Raw genomic sequence first — 20,649 nt, forward strand, 5'->3', positions numbered from 1 at the left:
CTAAGTCTCTTCTAACGTAGAAGTATTTTATTACCTGGCTGAAAAATTTAAAATAAGCTTATTTTTCATTCATTCCACAGGTCAGAATTACGTCCTGGATATCTGGCCAAAAGAACTTGCACTTGAAAGTGCTCTAGTACTTAGAATCAAATGTTGGTTCTGAGTATAAGACAGAGACATATATTTTCATTGTAAAATGGACTAAGAATACCAGTATAGAGGGGACATAGTGAAGAATGTTTTTTTATCTATCTACCTTTAAAGGGTTAATAGTTTAATTGTTTAGAATGAACTGACATTTGTCATTGTTAGTGATTAAATTGGTTAATAAAAATACTATTTTTGTTCACACTTGGGGCTTTCAGATGCGAGAAGACATGAAAGAGATGCTGGAGGAGCTATAGAAGGCAAGGTTCGAGTACGAGTGCTAAAATGGGGTTGGCAGAAAAAATCATAGATTTCTTTATCTTTCAACAAGAGCAGAAGTACCCTTTAACAATTGAGGACTGAAGGGAAATAAAATAACTTGTAGCTAATTTTGTCTCTTTCACAGTGAGATGTGTCTTAAGAGGAGTGCCCTTTCTAGTAAGTGTATTTGATAAGTTGCCTGCAACATAGGCTGATGCAGGAGATTCTTAGGGAAGATTTTTAAGCTTTGATAGTACATGTGAAGTTGCAGTCTAGTCTCTCCCATCCTCTGGAAGTTCTTGTTTTGGCCCTTGATCAGATCATCTGACTTCAAATCTGTATTTTCTGCAGTTACGGCTTTTCTTCTGGGGATTCATTTGCCTCAGCAGCACCTTTGCAAAGCTTTAGAAGAAAAGCTACCTACATGCTGATTTTGAGCAATTAAACATCATTTCTCAATGGAAGCAACTTAATGGGGAATACATCAATCCAGTTGCAAAGCTATTACATTTGTTTCATATTGTTTATAAATTTATTTGTGCTTTTAGAGACTCCTTGGCCTTTTGTACTTCTAAACTCTTTCATTATAGTAAGAAGTAGATCCTCATTTGACCACTCTAGGATGACATAATAAAACCAGGGGTGTAGGAGCATAAAGCCAGGAGTACTTACACATGTTAACTTGTATAAATAGCCATCAGAGAGTGGTAGTGTAATCTCAGCAGTGCTGACAAGTACCTGTCATGAGAATAAACCTCCTAAACACAGAGTAAATTCAGCAAAAAGGCTATGCTTTTAACTGGTTTACACTGTTACAACTTTTGAATGTAATGTTTTAAAACATAGATTGCACATCAAAATTGAATGATATATTCACTTTTTAATGAAAATCGACCTTTATATTTTTTATTGATAGCATACATTAAATGCTAACTGTTCCTACCCGTCATCAGAGGAATGACTAAGTCCTACTAACGTTGCAAAAACTTTGTTATTTTCTCTTTGATGGTAACTTTCTGCTGGTCCTTACAGTGTGTCAAATCTGTCTTAATATATTTTATAATAAGATACATGCTTTGCAAACACTACTCCAGGACATCTGTTAACAGCAGTATAGTATGGTTTCTAACCTCTAGCAAATACTGCATACATAGCCTTTTAAAACACTTCCAAAGCCTTTTTGTTTGTTTAGGTGGATAAGAAGGATAAACCACATTACGAGATCAGAGTCTGGAAATGTTTGTGTGGGTTTTAACTTTACTCACTGACCTTAGAGCGTAGCCCCACAAACAGCTGAACTGCTACAAATGAAGGGTTGTAAACCTGTGCTGTTAACCTATGAACAGGGGTGGAGAAGAGAGGAACCTCTTTAGCTGGCTTTGCCTTTGGGGAGATCATTACAGTGAACTCCACCTACATAGTCCCATAGGAATTTTGGGCTTGACCTTCCAGACTTTTATGTATGGTATGTAAGTGCTCCTAGTGACATCAGTACAATTATTCAAATGTGTAAGGTTACATGTCTGTAAATGTGGACCTTACTTGATTTTATTTCTGTTTTCTCCCAATTCAGCAATTAAGTTTATGAATGCATTGGTGGGTGCAACTAGTTATAGTGATATTAATGATAGGGTCAATAGGCATAGCAGAAAAGACAAAAGGAACTACAAAACAATACTCTGACATGGTATATTGTGGGGTTTTTTATGGCACTTACACTGGAAACCTGAAAAGAATGGAAAGGCTAGCTATATTTGTAATTAATTCATCATACAAAGAAAGCAAAAGAAAAAAGAATCCTATTTTTGTAGTGTACATGCTGCAGTTTGAATTTGCATTTTTCAAAATTGAGAATTACAGCTTTAATATTGCCTGGGGGAGAACAGCCAAATTTGAAAGCTAGGAACCCTTCTGATGTAATAGTTAATCACTTTAAATGCATCAGTAGCATCCACTAACCACAGCTTCTGTTGAATAAGCATATTAAAACAAAGGAATTGTTAATACATTTTTAAAACCTTAGTAAGTTTTGCAGTAGTAAAACTGATTTGTTTGTGACCAAAGGAAAACCAGTAAGTTTTAAAACATCTTTTGGTGTAGACTATAAAATACTATGTAGTTACCTAATACTATTTTAAATTATTGACTGAAGGGCAAATTAATATTCAGTGCAATGAGAAAGATATTGTTCCTACTTTGATGTCAAATATATCCCAGTGGTTTAAATTTGGATAGTTGACTGAACTTTGTGAAGAGAAGAAGTATGCGTTGGGGCCTGTGGTTCTGTATTCAGGTTGATTAAATTCTGTGCTGCTGAGCATTACAGAAAACAAAGATTACGTAACATTGTCCAACCATACACGTGTCTTTATTTTTCACAGGATACTATGGTTTGGCTTATTAACAGCAAAAAAAAAAAAAATAGAATGGTTAATTAGAGTAGTCATAATAATAATAGATACTAGAATTTATTTTAAATGTTACAAGCAGTCATATTAAATATGTACATAACAGCCAGTAAATTTGGTAGTGAATTATCTAAATCCACTGTTTGTTTCCCCTTATAAAATCCTGTTATCTCCTCAGTGACAATATTGTTGTCTTGGAAGATGCATGAGTTTTTGATGCATAACATTCTGAGCAAAACAGCTATTTCACAGAAATATTTATTGTACCCATACTCGTTCTTATCCCACACTCTCTTTTCAAGACCATTATTAGTAAATTTTGAGGTTAGAGAGGTACTGACCCAATCAAACATGTACAGAGCTTGGCCTCCGAGTTAATTAAATACGGGTTAATAACATATTATAAGGAAATCATTGTACTTATTACAGTTATTAGGTAGTTAGTCAAATTATAGCTTCAAAGGAATGCAGAGCATGGAGAACTCGGGACTAAATTATGCATTTGAACCTTAGGCCAGCTTTTACTGTTGAGACAGTTTGCTGCTAAAAGAAATTGTGTGTCATTGAAATTAAATGCCTTTCTGGGGATGGAAGGTTCCAGTTTTTAATGAAATTACTGAGTGTGGTGTAGTGAAATGATTAAAATCTGTATTCCGGGAATGTGGCGGACAAAAAAAATCAATAAATGCTAGCAAACCTTTGCTGCTGGATGCGAATCCTGGGAATGAAATAAACTAGCACAAAAATAATAATTAAAAACATATCAGCACATTAATGTATTTAGTATGAGTCTCATGAGACATAATCTTCACTAATTTTTAGCATACATTTTACTGAGTAATGAGCAGCTTTCTTTTCTCATATCCGTATTAGGCAGCATTTTTGCCCTTCCCCCAATGTTCCTGCATTGCAATCATTGTGCTTGCACTTATTATGTTACAAATGACCGAGGTAAGGCTGACATTCTCATTGCATGCAAAAAGAGCTAGTCTGCCAAGCTTTTTTTTTTCCTAATGAAGCAGCTTTGTGAAATCTCCCCATGTGTTAATACTAATGAAGATCCCCCAGCACAATTAAAATCACAGCCAGTGGCTGAAGAGGAAACAGAAAACAATGGCATCTTTCTACATATGCATATTTCTTTATGCTGAGATCAGCTTTATTTAGAAATAATGTTGATCTTTAAAATGCTTGTATGTAGCGTTTAATAAGGTTAGCCAGCTGCGGATATTCTTGCATTCTGCAAGTACGATTTTTACTAGCTCCTAGTGAAACCGCTTAGCTTTTCTTCGTTGCACTGCGGTGTAACTTTAAATCCCCAGCGTTAGGGTTTACAGGGAGCAGTCCTCCGGCTCGCGGCGTGTACTTTAACCCTGCCCGAGTGTGAGCCGCTGCCAAAGAAAGCAGCGAGAGGCGGGTACCGTGTGTGTAGCTGGCAGCGTTGCTGTGGGAAGCGCAGCTTTTACTTCTTTACAAATAACCTGTATAGGCTGTTTCAGGCAAGGAGAGAACGTTGGTATTTAAAAGACGTATTTTAAAAAAAATTGTGTCAATGGCTGGTGAATTTTAATACTTCCCCGTAACTTTAATTCCCCCACCCTTGTTGCCCGTTTTACTTGGATTTTATTTATCTAGTTCTAGAGCATAAAAGTTGGACGTTGCTTCCACTGCGAATTTCTGATTTGCTACGCTGCTTTAAAATGTCTCCTCTTTCGGAAATGGGTCGCCTTTCTTTTTTTCCCTTTTCTGGAGACGGCTATTGTTTGTACCGCAGATTCTTTGTTGCTGTGTTTTTGCCTTTTTTTTTTTTTTTTTTACCTGAACTTAATCTGTAAGAATTAATTTACGTGCTGAAGGCGGGCAACCGTGCTTCTTCCCCGACCGATAAAGTCATCGCTAAAAAATGACCGGACGCGGACTGACATCCTCTGGCCGCCGCTCGGAAGACACGAACTGTTGGGAACTTTTTCTCGAGGAAAGGCGGCTGCCGGGCGCGAGCGCGGGGGCTGCCCCGCTCCTGGCGGGGGAGGGCGGGCGGCCGGCGCGGAGCCCCGGAGCCCCAGTCACCCCGCCTCGTCGGCAGCCGCTCGCATTGTCGGGGGAGCGGAGCGGGCTGTGACGTCACTCCGGTGGCGGAGGCTGGAGAAGCCCTGAGGAGGGACCGGCTGGGCCCGGCGCGGGGCACTGCGCGCGCCCGCCCCCGCGCGCGCGCCCCCGCCCCCCCGCGCGCGGCGCTGGGCTGTGAGGAGCGGCGGGGAGGCGGCCCGGCCCACACCCCACCCCCCGCGCCCCGGCCTGCCGCCACCGGAGAGCGGAGGAGAGGCGAGGCGAGGCGCGCTGCCGCACCGCCGAGGTGAGTGCCGGCCGCTCCGCGCGGAGCGGGCAGAGTTTTCCCTCGAGATGAGCCGCTAGAGCGTCGCCGCGCTCCGGCCCCCCGCTGCGGGCCGCCTCCCCGCCGGTGCGTATCGCCTTTGTTGTGGCGGGCCGGCCGCGGCCCCGGTGCCGGTCCCGCCGTGGGGCCCTGCCCGGGGTGGGGGGAGCGGCTCGGGCGGGACGGGCTGGGTCCCGAGCGGTTTTAAACTTCGCTCATGGCCGCCGGCCCGTCCCTTGGCCGGGCGGCGCCGGTCACGTCCCCGCCGGCGGCCGCCGGCAGCCGCCGGGGCGGCTCTTTTGTGTGGCGCGGTGCGCTCCGCGTCGGCCCTCCCGCCGCTTCTTCTCCTCCTCCGCCCGCGCTCCCCTCGCCGCCGCGGGGCTGCTCCGCACTGCCCGCCGGCGGGGGCTGTCAAGCGGGCCGGGCTGCGCCGGCCGGCCGGCCCTGCGCGGGCGCGGAGCGGCGCTCGGCGGGGCCGCGGGGAGCCGGCGGGAGCGTGCGCGGCCTCTCCGCGGGCGTCCCCAGCCCTTCGCGCGCCCGAGCGCGGGCGCGTAGGGGCAGCGCGGTGGCGGGGGGGGGGGCGGGCCGGGAGCGGGCGCCGCTCCGCTCACCCGGCTCACTGCGGGCCCCGCTGCCTTTATCTTTTGTGCGGGTTGCTTCCTTATAAAGAGAAACAAGCAGCTGCAGCCCTGGGCCGAGTTGTTGAAATTTATCCCTTTGTGTATATTACAATATCCTCCATTTTTCTGCCCTCTAAACAACGAGCCTTTCGCCATCTTGGGCAAATTTTTATTCCCAAGTCTGTCCGTCTCTTTTAGGAGGGAATGAGTGGAAATCCTGAAAGTCCTTTTGGAGAAGACTCAAAGTTTAGGAAATGTTACAGGGACAGACAGTGACGTCATATAAAGTTTAAGGGGAATTTTTCCAAGAGTGTGTGCTTTCCCCCGGAATTCCTGATCTCTAACGTGTTGTAAATCGCACTTTAAAGAGAAAGGTTCCTAGTTGAGACTGCACATTCAGGGAACGTTAAGAATATGCTTCTTTATCTGGTGTCAGGTTTTGTAACAGGTAGAGAAATCATTGTGGTTTTGGGTTATTGTTCCCCCCCTCCCCCCGCGCTTTTTTTTTTTTTTTTCCGTCCTGGCCTTTTATTTAATACGTAATGCTTGCTTAACTGTTTCGTTGTTTTAAAAAAATTCCAAAGTTCTGATGTTAAATAACGAATCATCTGGATATTTGTATTGTTTTTGTCTACAGAAAGTAGTAATCTGTCATTAAGTTTACATGAAACGTTGGGTACAGGAATCTTCCTTGAGGAATAAACAGTTTCTACTTGGGATGAGGAATATGGAAATACACAGTTGTTCCATTTTTAAATGACAGATTGGGGGGTATATTTGAAAGCAACAAACTTATTAAGCTATATTGTTAAAAGGTTTTGCTTGGAGAGTACCTATTTATACGTTTGTGTTATGTTTCAGATACTATATAAGTGGTAAAATGTAGTTACTATGCTAAACTCATTTCCAAAAAAAAAAAAAATATCTCTTTACCTCTGGGTATAAGCTCTGTGTCAGCTGTTGTGAAAAGGGAAACAATAAAAGGTACTGTTCTGTTAATTTACTTCTCAATTGCGCTTTTGTTTTTTTAAATCTCATAAAAGTTTTTCTGGTCACATGATATGACTTAGTGAAACGCAGGGTACTTGATAAGGAATAACTATTATAGGTAAACTTCTGGCTTTCCATTCTCTTTCCTATACTCGTCTTACTTGCAGCATATTTACAGTCACACTAACGAGAACATGAAACTGCCTGTATTTAATTTGCATTTTCTTTGTCTTCAGGGTTGGGAAAAACGTTGACAACAGTTAACATAGAAAGCAATAGGAATAGCTGTTAGTACATCAAGACTTTTTTCTATCCAAGTCAGTATTGAATGATGGGCCGAAAGTGCCCTTGTTATGTTGGAACAAACGTCAGATATTTACCTGGGGGTGGGGGGGGTGTGGTGGTTTGTTTTTTTTTTTTTTTTTAAATGCATCAGAAGGTGTGGTTGTGTCGAGTATTTGCCAGGTATGTGAATATTAGGTAGATGAAAATGTTCAAATAGTTGAAAGCATGTACAACAGATGGTTCTAAATTATACATGCAACAAAGGTCTAGAAGATTTGACAGGTTATAAATGGTGAGCAACAGAGGATAAATAGTTTCAGAAAATGAGAGTATACTTGACGTCTCATACTTATAATAAACTACATACATGTTTTTGTCACAATGCTGCAAAATCAATAAACTACATAATATTAAGAAAATGGCAGCCAAGGTAATTTTTGTAAAGTGTGTATAGAGGAAGCATTAGGAGTTCTTAAGGGTTCTCTTTGATGTTCAAGAAATTTTACGTTCACTTCAAGCAGGGGATATTTATTTAATCAAGGATGGTACCAATTCCTTGCAAGAAACGGATTATTAATACCAGGTTGTGATGAAGTTCTTAATAAATACAACTCTCTGAGGGGTAAGAAATGTTTCTTCAGAGGATCAGGCAGTGTTCCCTTTTTACTGCTGACCCAAAGTCTGTTTGGAATGGCACAAAATAAGGTTTTGTGACTAATGTATATTGAAAATAAACTAGAATTGTGGTACTGCTGTTTGTCATCCTATTTTTTTTAATTAAATTCCACTGTGCTGGGTTCCTTACAAGTCAGTGTTCTTGGAAAAAGTAATGTTTTTAGGATTCCTTCTTGTAGATTATTGTAGGTTGTCAATAACATTGTAAAATTATTTGAATAGTGTTAGGGGAAAGGTAACTAAATACGTTCGTTTACCTTTTGGTGAGAAGTAGTTGATTTTCATGAACATGTAATAAGATGCTGTGCATTTTCAAAAGATAAATTAGCAATACTTTTGTATTATGGAGAGAATAAGCGTTGGTTGACCACTGCAGTGTATTTGTTTAATCTTTATACTGACCTTATGATAAGAAGGAAGTGCTACAAGACTGATTTTTTATCTTTTTAGGAGAAGCTGAAAATGCAAATAAGAAAGTAATGGAAGTCTTTCTTCTTAGGTCCTGTTGCCCTTTTTCTCATTTTCTTTGTTTGCATGTTTATTATAGAACTGCAGTGTAAAGGAGCAGATGTTTTGCAAAACATCCTGATGTGTTGCTTTTTCTTATGGGAGTGCATAACTGTTCCTTCTGATGCATCGACTTGACAGCTGGTTGATTTCATGGAACTGCTAAGAAGCCATTAGTGGTGTCATTGAATTGAAACAGAACAGTCACTCCCAGCTTGAACTGCAATTGTTAATGTCTTTGTTGCTACTTTTCTGTTCCTACACAAGATGTGGAATATCACAGTTGTAAAGAAAAGGAAGTTTGAGCTCTCTGTCTCCCTGAATTAGGAAAGGAGGCATTAGTACTTGACTGCTTTTAGTTTTATAATGTTCTTATAATGGCATATTTGGGATTAAGAGATTTTAACTGTTGGGAGGTAGATTTAGCACAACCAAAAATGCAATTTGCTACACACACATCCCCTGATACAGTAAGGGCGTCCCACAGTTCAAATCGCTTCACTGTGATTCTACTCACCACCCCAGTCCCTAGTGCAAGTAACCTTAAATAAAACCAAATAGTTGTGTGGTGGTGTTTTTTTTTCCAATCAGCAAACTTTGTTCTAATAGAGGATTACAGAAGAGCGGTGCTTTGTGTTTTCATTACTTAGATAATTTGGCCCAGTGAAGATTCCCAAAGTCTACCAGTGTTTCTCCCAAGTGTTGTTCAACTTTTGAGTTAATTTTGTTTTACTACAGTACTTTCAGTAAATTATGTCATACCACATTATAAACTAGTTTGTGACTGTAAATTGCCATCAGAAGAAACACTGCCATAGGTGTCAAGGACAGCAGTGTTTTTTGTGATTGTTGGATAGTTTACAACATCCTGAACATTGAGAGAATGTAGTAAGTATGTGTTGGTCAGCATATTTTAAAGAAATTGAAAGTTTGTGGTGAAGATAACATTATGCAGAATTCAAAATTTAGGTACAGATGATCTTCCCCACCACATCAAAGGAGGAAGTGAAACATCCGCTTTGTGACTGACACTTATGCTCTTTAAAAATCTTTGGTTATACTGCTGCATTTTAAGACTATTTTTATTGTAATAGTTCTGTGCCATGGTAGAATGGAAGCTGATCTTTAAGTGAGTGGTAGGGGGTTGGAGTTCTTCCGAGCTGACTCTTTACTGATGAAGAACAGAAACAAGGATACTGTATTAGTCAGATTAGAGAAAATAGATCCTCCCCCACCCCACTCACCCATTTTTTGCCTGCTTATTAAAAAGAAAAAAAAAAAGGCAACAAACAAATCAACAAGGAGTCACCAGAAGATTTGCATAAGGGAAATAGTAGGGTCACATTAATTTCTTTACTTGTGTTTCTTAGTACATTTATGAAGATGAGAATGTGGTAGTTTCACAGTTAAATAAGGACCCTGGTGCACAGAAGGATTTAGTCCTTTACCAACATCGCTAGAAGTTGGTGGTGGAGGTAGAAAGCTTTATTCACTGACTCATCTGTAGTGTGCTGGGTAGATGTTTCCTTGAAAATTGAAATGCGTCAGTTGTTATTCTGCAGAGAATAACTCCACGAGTAGCTACACTGAGTGCACCTAGTTGTTAGAAGAAATTGGGACCCTGTTTTCATCCAGTCGCTGAGAAGGGCCAACCAAGAGGCATTATTTTTCTGTTACTCTCTTAATCATACAATTTTAAGTTAAAAAAATATGTGGAACATTTAATCCAATTAGCACAGAGTTTCACATATTAGCTGTGTTAAGTTCTAGTTTACTCTTTTATCTCTTTATTGCCCTAAATTTACACTATATAATGCTGTGGTCTTAAGCCATTCCTTAAAAAGAAAAAAATCGATATGCTTTTTAAAGTCTGATACAGAAGTTCCTATGAGATTTAAAAGGAAATACAACAAATCCTAATTCTACAGTATCATTTCGATTTTTGTTTCTTTTTTAGGGGAGGGAGGAGAAATTGTGACTTATTTTATGGTGGTATTGGCATTTAAGAGACCACCAGGTGATGATTCGCGGAAAAAAGACTCTACAACTCGAAATAGAGTTATAAAGCAGGTATGTTTTACTCCGGCTGGGGTGCAAGGGGATTTCTCTACAAACCTTGCACACCAACAGCACTTTTTACCAAAAACTTATCGAGTGTGGATATACATATTCACTGGATTACATAACACAAACATGCATATGCATGAGTAAGGCTGGGTTAGTTCTAGAGGCTGGTGTCACAGTTTATGTTATCTTTGCACCTGTGCATTGCCTCCTGGGGGGCATCTTCGGGGGTCTTTGGGAGGAAGGCTCCTAGTCTTTCTCACCTTGTTTTTTCCCCTGAGCATGCGCAGATTCTCTTGGCCAATTTCTTGAAAAACAAAAATGTTTTTCAGCTGGTTTACTCATGCTATCTTATTTAAGGGAAGCAATGAAACTTCTACCATCCGTATATGTCTATCTTTACTCATTACCGAGGCCGAACTAGTTAGAGCACACCTGTTCCTCGAGGACAAAAACATGATATTTTGCTGAACACTGCAGTTCTTGGTAGATTTTCACAGTAAACTGCTTTGTTTTGATGAACACATCAGTCCTTGGTAAAATTCCACAGAACAGTCTGGGCAAGCAGGATTCTTAGCAATATTTTAAAAATACTATAATACTATAACTTGCTATAAGTAAGGAAATAAGTTGCTAAGCAGTTTTCTATAAGTAAATAAGTCTTAAAACAAGTAATCATTTCTCTGTATCAGTGAAAGAAACACTCGCAGAGAGTGAGGAAGTCTTACGCTTGTTTTGGGTTTTTAGTGTAGCAACAAGGAAAAGAAGATACAGGGTTTTTCCCTGCTTAGTTTAGCAGAATTAATTTATGCATTTGACAAAATTCCTAATACCAGTTTCTTCTCTTTTTATGTGAATGTTTTTCAGATCGGTGGGGAAAAGACAGATATGAAAGACAGTATACATTTTTAAACCTTACATAGTGACAGATGATCTCTCGGAAGTCTCCAAGTACGGACTTTCAGAAAGCTGTGCTGGGCTTTGTCAGCCTCCCATTCTTTCAGAACGATGATGCGTGTTGCCATTAATGTGCAATCTCTCCCATTGCCTTCCTGCTCACACCCATCAGGGCCTCCTGAATGTCTTGTTTTCTGTGTCTAAAGGACGTAAGACTCTCTTTTCACTTGATGTAGGTCAGGCATTGTAAAGAGCTGAATGGGTTAAGCCTTGGTAGTTTGCAAAAAGAGATTGCAGAGATTTTTCTAGCCCCCGAGGGAGGAATCACACAAAACCTTAAAATTCAAACTACTAAAAATGTAAAGGCACCATCTGAAAAATTGGTCTACCCGATGGACTGTTTACATTAGTAATTGTCCCATTGAAATCAGTGGGAATGCTGAGTATAAAGACTTGTCTCGGGTAGTGTTTGCAGTATAAAACCTTGGAAAAGAAGATACGGTTAGAAATAATGCAGTGACTGTCAGATGTTGTCTTATTTTTGGAGCCTTACACAGAACTTACTTCTGCTCTGGATTTGTTGGAAGGGATAATGAAGTTTACTTTTTGAATAATGGAGAAGCGTAGCAGTATTTTCTTGCAAATTGCAGGAAGTGTAAACTAGATTTTCTTCAGAATATTTATTAAATATGGTGATTTAAAGGCACTAAATACTCTGCTTAGCTGTTCTTGAGCTTGAATCTCAGTCATGAGACTGTTGGACAAGAAGCTAAAGCTTTGAAATCTTCTAGGAAGTATTTTTTCCTTCGCTTTGAATATGTAGCTAACTTTTTTGGATTGTGACCCTATTTATTAATACATTTGTATTAATGAATTCATGTTTTTCTAACGCTGATTCTTTTCTTTAGTAAACAACGCATTGCATTTTATCAGATGCTTACTTAGAGCAGTGGTGTGTGGTATCCAAATATAATCAGCAAAATAACCCCGAAAGAAAACCACTTTGACGAAAATTATTGCAGTGGTCCATCAGATGTGTAGGGACATAATTGTGTGCATTTTGCCCCATTTTCTGTTCTTACACTTTTCCACAAGCATGCACTCATTAATCAAAGACACTGTACTCCTGCTGAGGGCAGAGAGGTCCATCAAATTGGCAGCCAGTTTGGTGTAAAAAACAGTGTACTAAAGCTCTTAACGTGCTAGGACATAAATAAATCTAAGGTCTTTGTATGCAAACCCTGGAGGTTAATACTGTATAATTCAGTGTCCTGTCTTTGTTTTTATGATTGATGTTTTTAAGGGTTTGAAGCTTGATGGAAGCCTTCAAGCAGGTCAGGACTGACCGTCTGATTGGCTGAAGCAAAAAAGCCTTAGCTTGGCAGAGGGGCTTTCGTGTACTCTTGTGGAGATTTTTTTTTTTTTTTTAATTTTTATTTTTTGTCTGGGAGATCGTTGTTGTATTGCCTGAGCTGTTACAGGAAAGTTCTAGAGATTGACAACCCCTGCTGTGATAATGGATTTAGTGCATGAAACGCCAATAGTTTGGTCCTATTTGTTCTGAAGCTTACTGCTATTTGTATCCTTAACAGAACTAACATGTAGAACAAGCAAAAACTACTGGGATTTCCCTGTAGAAATAGTGCTGGGATTTGGCTTTAGCATGAATTGGTTGCATATTCATAATTTAAGAACAGCTGGTTACAGCAAGCACATAGTAATTTGCAAGCTATTATAAACCATTCTACTCACACATGGAGGTTGTGCTTGAGGTTTTTTTTTTATTGATCTACCTGCATTTGAAATCTGGTCACTGCAGCCACAGAGGCCTTTCATTTTAGCTGTGCTTGCATCATAGAACACCCTCAGTATTAAATATTTAATTTTAACTAAATGCTGAATAAAATGATAAACTGAGCTTTGAGGAAAGAAAGTGTAAGGGTGAGCAGTGACATACATCTTAAATACAAAATCTTTTTAGTTTTTTATGCTGCTTTACATAACATCAGCCAACCTTTGTAGTCCTTTGGTAGCTTTTGTTGTTCTGAATAAGAAATCTTTGTTAAATTTACCCAAGGTTACATTGCTAAAACAGTAGTTGCTGAAATTTGTGGTTTTCATGCGTGGTATGCCCAGTGTTTCTGGAGGAAAATCCAGAAGTATAAAATGTGGTTATATTACACAAAATGATGGTGTGGTGAAATAGTCGTAAGCACAGTCTTGCTGAGTATCACATGGAAAAAATAATAGATATGTTGGAAATGACTGTACTCTTACATGGCTAAGCTTATCTGTCATTATAATGTGAAAAATGCATACTTAAGAAATATTGGTTAGTAATATAAATATATAAGCTGTGTTAGTAAAGTTGATTTCCCCCTGCCCTTCTTCCAGTTTTACTTTTCCAGGTTAGAAATAAAGTGAGGTATTTCCACTAGTTTATACATTCAGTTTGATAGCTTTTCTGTATCTTTGCCCTAGTGACTGGAACTTCTAAAAGGAGAACTATACTGTTGGCTATGAAAATCAGTTTCCCAAACATCCTTAGTTCCTGTGGGAATAAAAGGGAGCCCAAAATGCCCACTTTCCACACATCTTCTGATCCAGTATGTTGTAGGTTACTACTGCCTCATAACCTGGCATGTAGATAGAAAGCATTACTAAGGAAAGTTGTAAATAAATTCTTACTTCATATGCATGGATCCAGGAAGATGGGAAGCCATTAAGGAAGGTTCCTTACTGTGATAGTCAGTTAAAAATGTCAGGCATACATGCCTGAAAGAGAGTCTAGTTTTTCAAGCTGTATCAGTTGATTTAATAAAAGATATTATCACAGATGTGGTCTTTTCTAAGTAGTTACAGCAATTTTAAAAAGGCTAAACCATAAGAAATGCAAACCAGTATTTTTCCATTGCAGCTCTGATCATTTTTCATCCTTGGAGTTACCCTTAAGCACCTCACTGCTTCTTTTCAATGTTGATGAAAGAGCTAGATCAGAGATAATAGTTGAGACTACAACTGTGTGGTTTAGGAGAAAAGTGAGGCAGTAGAGAAGAGTGCTCAATAGTCAGATCATTTGGGGACCCAAACTCTACAACAGCTGTAATGCCAGAATTTAAGTTCTTTATAGCACAGTTGTAAGAGCTTTCAAAGCAAGGAGAATTCTTCTGTTTTGTCACTTACCAAGTCTGATATTAGAAACAATAGATTCCTCTTTTGGGGAAATTATCTTAAGTGGGACTCTAAAGAAGTAAATGGATGCTTCCCCCTGCCCCCCCCCCTTAGTAATCATTGATAATCAGACAACAGCAGACAGTGATTGACTTTTTTTTTCCCCCCACCATGTTGTCAATATAGACCATGTCAAAAAGCTACTGTCTCAAAGAAAGTCTGAGAAATAGGAAGAAAATTGAGATCCAAAGTCTTGATTAAAGACAACGAAAGGGTGTAGATTATTGGAAAAAACCCATAGTAATGCATTCCATCAATTCTTTATCTTTCTGGCAACTTAGTAGGGAAAGCACTCTGATTTAGTCATTCCTTGAATGTATTGGAGAAGGATTTGGAGGGTAGGGTTTAAGCAAAGTAGGTGGATGTTTATACACAAAACAGGGATGTCCCAAACTGCAAAGTCTTTGTATGGCATACTGGAGGCCTTCTGTTTGCCTTGTTTGTTTTTTGTTTTTTAATTTGCCAACAGCTACCAAATAATATTAAAGGTTTTGTATAGTTTACTTGCTACTTAATGCATGTAAGAGTGTTTGGAGAAGTAAACTTTAGAAAAGGGAGGAAAAAAAAAAAGGCTTAAGGAAAGAATATATTCCTAAAATGACAACAAACTGTTACTGAAGGCCCTTTATTGTTTGGCATATAACTGTCATTTTAGCACTGTATTTTTCTGCAGTTGTCATCTTTTTTTTCCTTGAAGTGTTTTTCAAGCCTTGTTCTGCCCCTGCCCCCCCCCCCCCCCCCCCCGCAAGGCTTAAATGTATAGCAAGTCATCTTCATTGAACCAAATGTATTTTTGAACAAGATTGGCAAGTATTGATTCCACAGTTGAGCCAGAGGGCTGGTTTTGAAGTATTTTTTTATGACTGCATGAAGTGTGTTCATTGTGCAAAGGAATAGTCAAAGGGCATGTGGGGAAGGAAGGAATTCACTCTTACTTATTTTAAGGTAAAACTAAATTTAAGTGCGCTAGTAAGTGCAGTCAGCTATAAAATACCCTTTTTCTCCTAGCATTAGGAACTAAAAGGAACAGATTATGCTAGGTAATTTTCCTTTTATTTCTATGCGTGAAAGATACAGTGCAGTTCGGAATAATTTCCTGAGTCTTTTGAGAGATGTTTTCTATGTGTCAAGCTGTTTCTGATTATCACTGAGGTAAATTTATAATCTTTTTGACTCTTGCAGATGCCAGTAAATTTTCAGTGTTAACAATTTTGAAGTTATGGATATACAGCATATTGCAAAGTTTTTTGTGTTAATATAAGTGGTTTATTCAGAGTAGCGTTTAAATGTAGCCTACAATCTTTTTGCAGTCATGGAAATATGTATTTTGAGACATATGTTAATAGTGTAAAGACTTTATAATAATAGACACGTAGGGGGGACAACCACTTTTTATTTCTTTGCCTCGAAATGCTTAAGTTATATAACTATTGTAGTTTTGGTATCTTGTGAAATGGCTTCAATTAGCAATCATCTTGTGGAATGATCTGTGTTATATGTTGTAGGAGATATCTGAAATGCAGGTAAGTGGAATCTCTAACACACTTGGTAAAGCTGAGTTACTTATTTTTGCTTCATACGTTGACCTCAACAGAACTGGCCTGCATTCTATTGATTTTATAAAACTTGGACTGAGAGAAAGGTTCATTCTTTAGTGTTTGTTTGTCCCTGTTCCTTCCAGCGGCGTAGGCGATAATATAGATAATTTAAGTGTTAAGATAATTAGGTGATGTGTATAAATCTTCATGTTCATTATATTATGTTCAATTTATACACAGAATCATCATCTTTAGTTTAGCAGCCCCTTACAAGTGTCTGTTTCCATATATAATTTGAGTGATTCATAACTCAATAAATAATTTGTACTCTTCTGCAAAAGTTTGCTTAAATTTTAAAGAGCTATTTGAGTGTGAAATTTCAAGTCTGATTCTTTATAATAGTCACTTCAGATTTTTTGGGGAAAAAATTATATGCTAACTTCTGGGGGAGACCCCTGACAGAAAAGGTGACCCAGAAATAGTAAATCAGTATTCTCGGACTGAAAACAGCACTGTAAGTTGTAATATGTTTAGCAAGAACTGCTGATTGTGGAAAGCAGTGACAAGCACTTAAACATACAGGTTTTTCAGAGATGTTTCAGAAGAATGTTTGAGGTATACGGTATTTGATTTTTTAGAAGCAAATGTTGCATTTTATTGTGTTAGGATTTAGTCAGCCTGGAGGTGCACAGTGACCACTGTTTCAGTATAGCATTAGACAGATTGGTAGATAGTTCTTACCAGCCCAGAAGAAATAAAGGAGCAGTTTAGAGAAGTTACCTGTGTTATTTAGATACGTTACTTATAATCTCAGAATGTCAAGGGTAGAAATGAAGATTCATGTATTGTTTTGTATGTACAGTGATCTAGTACTGTGTTGAAAGGTTTCTCTGGCTTGGTAAGAAGGCATAGTTGCTGGTATGACTAATTGTCACCTTTTTTTTAGTCATATTTTTTAATTCTAAAGTTTGTGATGGTTTACTTGGAGGAAAAAAAGTAGGATGACAAGTAAATGACTTGTGAATTGTTTGCCTATCTTATTAGGGATGGAAAGATGTTCACAGATTCAGTTAATGCCCATTTTCCAGGTCAAAACTGTTCCAACCTAAACTGTTCCCCTGAGAAAAGGACATAATGGGCCTTTCATTTTGTGTCTCTTAAATTTCTTGAAAAGACAGTTATTTCTTTTGCACTTGGTGTGGCGATTGGATCTAACTCTGTAACCTATCCCATTGCAGTATCATAATGAAAGTTAAGATACTTATTTCTTGGACATGCATGTTAACGTTTATGTACAGAAAAATGGAAAACTGACTCTAAAATGTTGCACTACATAGGCAAAGAGGCATCAGATTGCTTCATGTATATACCCAATTTTGTAAGAACATTTCACTTGCAGCATGAATTCACCAAATGCTTTATAGATTTTTGGTTTACTGAAATTCTGACTTACTAAGTTTTATTCTGAAAAAGAAGCAGCCATGTGCAGATTAAAAGTAGTTAACACTAGTTAAGATTTTTTGAACTGTGTTTACAAACAACGTACTTTAAATTCATGAGACCCATATTGATTTCTGCTACTGAGTAGCTTGTGTTTACAATGAGTGATGTCAGATTTTTTGATGGCTTGGTTACAATGCAGGATATTTTTTTTTAATAGGATGTGATTTGAAAGGACCTTCTAGGGTCCAGGCTGAGTTTATCTGTTAACGAAAAAAAGTTTTATCATTGTGAAAAACCACCATGCTTATGAAAAGATCAAACTGAACTGGAAGAATCTCAGGAGACAAAGTGGCTGCATGAAATTAGTCACTGATGAATTTGAAGTAATGCACATGGAGCAGAGGGAAGCAGGGAGAATAACATGAACTAAACATACATAGTGATGGGTTTTAAATTAATTACCTGCCATCAGGTAGAGAAATTGGAGTCATAATGCATAGTTCTGCTAAAAACATCAGGTCAGCAGCAGTCACAATGCAAGTTTGACACAATACTGGGAGGAAAAAAAAAAAAAAAGGACAAACCAGAAAACATCTAGGACACTATATTAATTCAGGTCACCCTGTCAAATAGAATAAAGAGCAAATAAAACTGAAAGGAATCATCAGTTTTGGAACGCTTTCCATATGAGATGAGAGTATATAGAAATCTTCAGCTTGGGCTATGACAAAGTGCTGTAAAGTTATGCTTGGAGTAGTGAAGTAAATAGAAAACAATTTTTTAGCATTTCAGATATGACTGAAATATTGGAATGGAAATAACCCAGTGAAACATAGTTTGTTAATATAAAACAAGAAGTAATGCTTTTCACTTGATGCTGGCTTAATTTGTGGAATCATCCTTGGATGCTGCGGAGAGCAAAATTACAAGACTCTTAGAATGACTAGATATATTAATGGAAGATGTGTTTATCAGTGACTGCTGAACATGGTGATTGAAATTCAACGTTAGGTTTGTTAAATCTTCATACTTCTGGTTTCTGAGAGAAGGATACTACCTTTATTCTTTCTCAAAATGTTTATTACTTGTGTAGGTGGACCTTTATTCTGAGTTAGTTGCTCTTAATTTTGGTTTTGTTGATATTTGATGTTTTGTGTCTTTGATAATTTATGTAGGTGGAATAATAAGGATGCCAAAAATATGAAAATTCTTCTAAGATTTAAATTAATATAGAGGTTTCTTCATGTTTTTATGTGAGGGATTGAAAAGTAATCATCTTTGGTTTGTGATTGCTCACCACAGTTTTTTCAGTCATCACGGATTATCCTGTCCTTTGTTCTTGGTTCCTTACCGTGGTCTTTTTGCATTGAGTTTGTTAATGTGCATTCTGCCATTAACATCATGTAATAGAGAATAATTTTATGTACTGTAACTTTAAACTTACAGACTTTCCATATACTTTTCCTTCCCTGTCCCTGTGTGTGTATATTTAGTCTTCAGGTTTATCAGGGGTGATATTTGTAAATTATTCAGCCTTTACACACACACACACCCCCCCCCTCCCCCCCCCCCCGCCATTTAAGTATTTCTTTACCTTCTCTCCAGCTCTAGGAAATTAATTCTGGGGAAGAGGATATTTTCATTCTGTGTCTTGAATAAATTCTCCTAACACTGTATCTGATAAGATGAACCTCATACATTTCTAAAATAGTCTGGATCTCAAATACTCTCAAAATTGGAAAGGAAGGGTTGAAGATAGCACATTCCATACCTAGTCCTTAGTCCTAATGTATATATTTTCCCTGCATAAGAAACAGTCTTGAAGCAACTGCATGTTGCAGTGTTGCTTATATTAAATATATATTGGTGTATGTAATCCTCTCTCAAGTGAACTGGAAACATGGGGGGGAAAAAAAAAGATCCTCATAGGTTGTAGGCCATAACCTATTGTTAGCTTCAGCAGAGTTAAAAACAAACCAGAAGTTGCAGGATCAGAGTCGAAAAGCATTCAGAAGGAAAAACTGTCCAGGAAATGGCAGAGTTAAAGAACAATGTGTAGACCAAAGGAATCGCTCATATTTTGCCATGTTTTACTGGCAGAGACGTGATTAAAGTTTTGTCCAATCAGCAGCCCATTCTGTTTTCTCTTGAGACAGTGGCCAAGGATAACAGTGACTGGGTAGTACTTACTGAGAATACTTTGGATTCAATCTCTGATGCTTGTGGCAGTTCAGGGCTGAGCTGCACAAAGTAAAAAAATGGAGGGAAAACAGAAGCTATTTCTGTTCTGAAATAAGCTTGGGACAAGCTCATTTGTTATGATGCCAGATATGCATGAGCAAATAGATGACAACTGTGTATGGCAGTATATATGTGTGCTCTTACATGGGAGGGGGGAAGAAGGATTTTACTGGATGATGAAGAGTTTTCATGCTGTGCAGATTATTTTATAGATGAAGAGTTTGATGCTTGAGATCATTCTTGTGTGGTTATTTTCGCAGACTGGTTTTTGACTTCTAGCACAGGGCCTCTAATGTTGTAATTTATATTTATCAGCATTTTGGAGTACAGAGACAGAGATCTCTTTTTCTTTCTTTTCTTTTTTTTTTTTTTTGGTGAAATAGCACTTCTACCCTCAGCTGTTGTTTATCCTTTTTATTTTATTTGTTTTTCCTGATGCCACATCAGTTGCCATGGGAACAAAAGCAGAACTGGAGAACCAGCAGCCAGCAACTGAACTGTCTGACTTAGTTTCTCCTTTTCTTTCCATGGGAACAGATGTTTTAGAGGGGAGGATAAAGTAAATACTTAAGTTACTCTGGCAGCTTCTGCTTTACCTTTTTGTGACTCATCTGACTTGCAAAAAAAGCACTTGAGAATGGGGACTTTGTTATGGATTTGAGGAGAAGGTCATGAGTAGTCAGATTAATGGGTCAGTAGAAGATAGAATTGAAGAGCTGCTTCATTTTTGGATTTGACAAGTGATTTCAGGGTTTGATACATAATTATGTTGTGTCTTAAATTGTGTATGTTTCCATTAAAGCCTAAAAATGAACACTTTGGACCTTAGTGCATGTCTCCATAAATGCATTTCAGTCACTGATTTAGTAAACATTTGGTAGATGCAAATAAAATTCCATTCAGACCAAACTGCACAGGTGTCTTGCAAGAAAAATAACAGGTATTTTAGCCAAATAAAGCATTCTGAAAAC

General features: G+C 38.5%; 1 protein-coding gene across 16 annotated transcripts in view; it reads left to right on the plus strand.

Moving 5' to 3' along the window:
• The first annotated feature begins 5,046 nt into the window (after nucleotides 1-5,046).
• Nucleotides 5,047-20,649, plus strand: part of BAZ2B (bromodomain adjacent to zinc finger domain 2B) — a 157,029-nt gene continuing 141,426 nt past the window's right edge. For 10 of the 16 annotated variants that reach the window (XM_074828366.1, XM_074828374.1, XM_074828368.1 and 7 more), the window contains exons 1-2: nucleotides 5,119-5,169; nucleotides 10,222-10,334. In XM_074828366.1, coding sequence (XP_074684467.1) covers nucleotides 10,251-10,334 — 84 coding nt within the window. In that variant the 5' untranslated portion in view covers nucleotides 5,119-5,169; nucleotides 10,222-10,250. Of the gene's footprint in view, nucleotides 5,170-10,221; nucleotides 10,335-20,649 lie in introns of all 16 variants that reach the window. The other 6 variants (XM_074828372.1, XM_074828379.1, XM_074828380.1 and 3 more) reach the window with 3 other exon arrangements.

Source organism: Strix aluco, chromosome 6, assembly GCF_031877795.1.
Source record: "Strix aluco isolate bStrAlu1 chromosome 6, bStrAlu1.hap1, whole genome shotgun sequence".
Taxonomy (NCBI): domain Eukaryota; kingdom Metazoa; phylum Chordata; class Aves; order Strigiformes; family Strigidae; genus Strix; species Strix aluco.